Consider the following 5,000-nt stretch of genomic DNA (forward strand, 5'->3'; position numbering starts at 1 on the left):
GCCTAAATAGGCAAAATGTACTCTGATTGCAAAAAAATAAATATACAGTCAAAACCTAAAATCCCATTCAACATCCCCAAGCTAAATGACTGGTATCACATATCAGAGGCATCACAAACATCAGACAGTCTTTCATTCCACAATTGCATTGCTCCTGTGTTTACCCACAATCACCTACAAACATGTTGTGTTCATTAATTGTACACCCAAGCAATTATAACAGCAATAAACTCCCTCTCCCTTTTTATTACTACCAATACATACACACACACACACGCACACGGGCACACACACAAACAAACAGATACACAAAAACACAAGCACACACACACACACACACACACACACACACACACAGGCGCACACACAAACAAACAGATACACAAATACACAAGCACACACACACGCACACGGGCGCACACACAAACAAACAGATACACAAAAACACAAGCACACACACACATACACACACATACATACAAACGTATTTACTTGAGCAAACAGTGGTTCATTCTTTTAATGAATGTGTCATCTATGGTTCTAGTGATTTGCCTGTTAGTCTAATGAACGCCACGGAGCCCCAGTACAGTTGATTAAAGGGCCTCTCCTTCAAAGCCTGCTTCTGCTTTTAGCCTCACATCAACACTTAGCGCTAAGTGTTTCACTGGCCACTGCAATCAAACACACACACATATAGGTTTGTCTGACGCACACACACACACTGTTTCTCCCTCACACAAAGGCACAGATGGACAGTGTTTCTCCACACAAGGATAAAAACACTCAGACACACACACACACACACACACACACACACACACACACACACACACACACACACACACACACACACACACACACTCTTAGACACACACACACACACACACACACACACACACACACTTTATGGTGTCAATCTGCATTCTAGATGGCTGTGGAGGTCATGTCAGTACACTTCCTATAGAATAATGAGAACCCTCTAGAACACTGAGTGTGTAGAGTGTTGGTATGCGAGGGCACGTGCAGCACACCACCCAGCCCACTGATTATGAAGAACAGACCAGAGCACTTGAGCTCAATGAATTTATAATGGCCCACTTAACAATATCCCCCCAAAAAAGAGGGAAGCTGTTAAAACTTAATGAGTCAGTCAAGGAAGAGAAAGGGTATCCCTCTCCCATTTTATACTCCTCTTGTTAAAAGTACTACACCCACTCTACATCCCTCTTTCACTCTTTCTCTCTGGCTACGCCATTTCTCTCATTCTCTCTCTCACTTGTACATGCGTTCCCATAGTGAGCGCCTCGCAGCGAGGCATGCATTATTAAAGGCTATCGAAATGAAAAATCGCGAAACAAGGGAGCTTAACACTGTTGAATGCTTGTGTACATCGCAACAAGGGAGCTTAACACTGTTGAATGCATGTGTACATCGCAACAAAGGAGCTTAACGGTGCAAACCCATGACAGCGACGCGATACGCTTCCATCGCTTTGAGTGGGCGTGTTGTAGCGTGTGGAAAAATCATTTTCAAACCGTCAGAGACGACACCAAACAATCTGATTGGCCGCTGCCGGGAAAAATCGCTCCTCATTTGCATAGGATTCAACTTTTTCCAACTTTTATCGGTCGCGTCGCTAAAAACTGTGGTCTACGTCACAATGGATTGGCTCCCGTTGAAATGCATGGGATTAGAATATCGCGTCGCTCGTAACGGTGTCATGGGTTTGCACCGCAACACTGTTGAATGCATGTGTACATCGCAACAAGGGAGCTTAACACTGTTGAATGCATGTCAACTGCTCTCCTGCCTGACTGCCGGCTGCCTCCTGCTGTCTGGGGGCGTGTGGTGCCAACAGTGGGAGACGTGGACAGCGCAGATCAATGAGGGGATACACTCCCCTGACTGGAATATATACTGGAATACTGGCTATCAAGACCAACACACACACACACACACACACACACACACACAGACACAGACACAGACACAGACACAGACACAGACACAGACACAGACACAGACACGCACACGCAGACACAGACACACACACACACACACACAGCTACTGCAAATGAGAAAAACTGAATGGTGATCTTACGTGTCTTTTTACACATGGTTAAATGGCTTCTTCTGTATTTCCAGGCAGGTATGTGACAAGAGTGTGAAGTGAGTCATCCCTGGGAAATCTGACCATCTTTTCCCCAGTAGTTTCCAGTACTGATGCTGTGTTCCCCACCCCCATGTCTCAACAGTACTGATGCTGTGTTCCCCACCCCCATGTCTCAACAGTACTGATGCTGTGTTCCCCACCCCCATGTCTCAACAGTACTGATGCTGTGTTCCCCACCCCCATGTCTCAACAGTACTGATGCTGTGTTCCCCAGCCCCATGTCACAACAGTACTGATGCTGTGTTCCGCACCCCCATGTCTCAACAGTACTGATGCTGTGTTCCCCACCCCCATGTCTCAACAGTACTGATGCTGTGTAGCTCACCCCCATGTCTCAACAGTACTGATGCTGTGTTCCCTACCCCCATGTCTCAACAGTACTGATGCTGTGTTCCCTACCCCCATGTCTCAACAGTACTGATGCTGTGTACCTCATTCTCCAAAGAGAGAGGGGGATATAGAGAGGGACAGGGACAGATAGAAAGAGAGAGGGGGATATAGACAGGGACAGATAGAAAGAGAGAGGGGGACAGGGGCAGATAGAAAGAGAGAGACTAATCATGAAGTGCTTGCTGGTGTTCTGACATTGGTCTGTCCACCCTCAGCCTTGAATGCAACATCAATTATTCAGCCGGTCGATATGAGATTTAGCCCATCTGGGATTGAGGATCTCTCTCGCACCCTCTTTCTCCCTGAACACGCACACACACACACACACACACACACACACACACACACCAACACATACACACACACTTTCTATATTTGTCTCTCTTTCTTAGTCTTTCACACACACACACACTCACACACACACACACACACACACACACACACACACACACACACACACACACACACACACACACACACACACACACACACACACACACACACACACATAGATATACACACACACACACTTTCTATATTTGTCTCTCTTTCTTAGTCTTTCACACACACACACACACACGCACACGCACGCGCCCAGATCCAAATCACCATGGTGACAGATAGCACTAACTTGAGTGAGCGCTAACAGGTTGGAGTAGGGTTTTCGTAGAGAGGTGAAAATGAATCCTCACTTCATTTTTCACGCCTACACCTCCTAAGAGGAAAACACTGATCCTCCCGGCGAGGCAATATTCCATGACAAGTACTAAACAAAGAGCGGGTAGTGGATTTACACCTCCAAAGTGTTTTCCCACAGAGGTGCACAACCATTTGAGGAAATAAAAGTGAGAGTGAGAATTATGCATTTCCCAAAGGAATTGAGATTTCCTCCTCGAGACAAGAAATCTTGATCTATTTTTCCACAAACCCTTAGCTTTATATAAATGAAGTGACAGTAGAACAGGGATTTCCACATCCGCAGGTTTGTTTCTTTGGGTTACATCAGTTCCTGCTGTCTCTTTTACGCTGTTTGTTTAAATTCTGTTTCATGTTTGAATTTACAACTGTTCCAACTATTATTCCGCAGCATTCAATGATTTACACAAGAGATGACTTGAAGGCTTTCTGTGCTTGAAGCGGAGAAATTACTGCAATTATTTTCTAGAACAGAAATGTGTGATTGTGTCTGTATGTTTGTGTGTGTTTGTGTGTGTTTTGGTGTGATTGTGTCTGTATGTTTGTGTGTGTTTTTGTGTGATTGTGTGTGTATGTTTGTGTGTGTTTGTGTGTGTTTGTGTGTGTGTGTTTGTGTGTGTTTGTGTGTGTGTGTTTGTGTGTGATTGGTTGTGTGTGTGTGTTTGTGTGTGATTGGTTGTGTGTGTGTGTGTGTGTATGTTTGTGTGTGTTTGTGTGTGATTGGTTGTGTGTGTGTGTTTGTGTGTGATTTGTTGTGTGTATGTGTTTGTGTGTGATTGATTCTGTGTGTGTGTTTGTGTGTGATTGGTTGTGTGTGTGTGTGTGTGTGTATATGTTTGTCTAAGTGCTTTACTCACTTGCAGTGATAACAGACAGTGCAGGCACAGAGCCAGCAAGCCCAGAGCCAGCAGCAAAGAGGCAGCGTTGCGCGTGTCCCACGCCGTCTCCACCAGCGGGATGCTGCCCACCTGCCAATCATAGCAAAGCACTATGGGAGCCAGGAGAAGCCATGCGTTGAAGGCCAGGAGGTAACAGTAGGTCAGGAACCTGAGGAGCAAAACACACATTCAGATCCATTAGTCTACACACACACACACACACACACTTTGATGGAGCCTCGTAAAAAACCTGACAAAATTCATGTATGATGTTTCCCACACAAATGAAGATAGTTCTTTTAGTTCACTTTTCCCCACTTTTCCCCCAGTGAGGCATGGAGTTCTTGAACAGGATTCCTGTGTTACTCAACGCTCCTCGTGCCGCAGTAAGTGGATTACAATGTGTTAATTGAGCTGGCATCAAGTGCACAAAGACTAACAACACAAAAATGCTTAAAAACAAGTCAATGTGTGAGTGTGCGTGTGCGTGTGTGTGTGTGTGTGTGTCTGTGTGTCCCTTGGCGCAGGACAGATGAGCAAACAAGCAAATGACTTCATGCAGATAAAGTCAACAGACACGTCGAGGATAACAGAACAGCCAAACCTGCCAAGAGATAATCCTGAAGGACATTTCATTACATCCCCTCTATTGTCAGCATCAGTACACACACACACACACACACACACACACACACACACACACACGCACACACACACACTCTCTCACAACCACACACACACACACACTCACTCACTCTCTCACACCTTCACGCACGCACACTCACTCACACTCTCTCTCTCTCTCTCACACACACACACACACACACACACAGGCACATTCACTCACACACACACACACACAC

General features: G+C 45.6%; 1 protein-coding gene across 1 annotated transcript in view; it reads right to left on the bottom strand.

The window, feature by feature from the left end:
- Positions 1–2,568: 2,568 nt before the first annotated feature.
- LOC116224186 (protein O-mannosyl-transferase TMTC1-like) overlaps positions 2,569–5,000 on the bottom strand; it is a 51,780-nt gene continuing 49,348 nt past the window's right edge. Inside the window, exons 7-8 of the mRNA XM_031583335.2 lie at positions 4,117–4,306; positions 2,569–2,610 (exon numbers count right to left, since the gene is read on the bottom strand). Of these exons, the coding sequence (XP_031439195.1) occupies positions 2,569–2,610; positions 4,117–4,306 (232 nt within the window). The remainder of the gene's footprint in view (positions 2,611–4,116; positions 4,307–5,000) is intronic.

Source organism: Clupea harengus, chromosome 16, assembly GCF_900700415.2.
Source record: "Clupea harengus chromosome 16, Ch_v2.0.2, whole genome shotgun sequence".
In the NCBI taxonomy this organism is placed as follows: Eukaryota; Metazoa; Chordata; class Actinopteri; order Clupeiformes; family Clupeidae; genus Clupea; species Clupea harengus.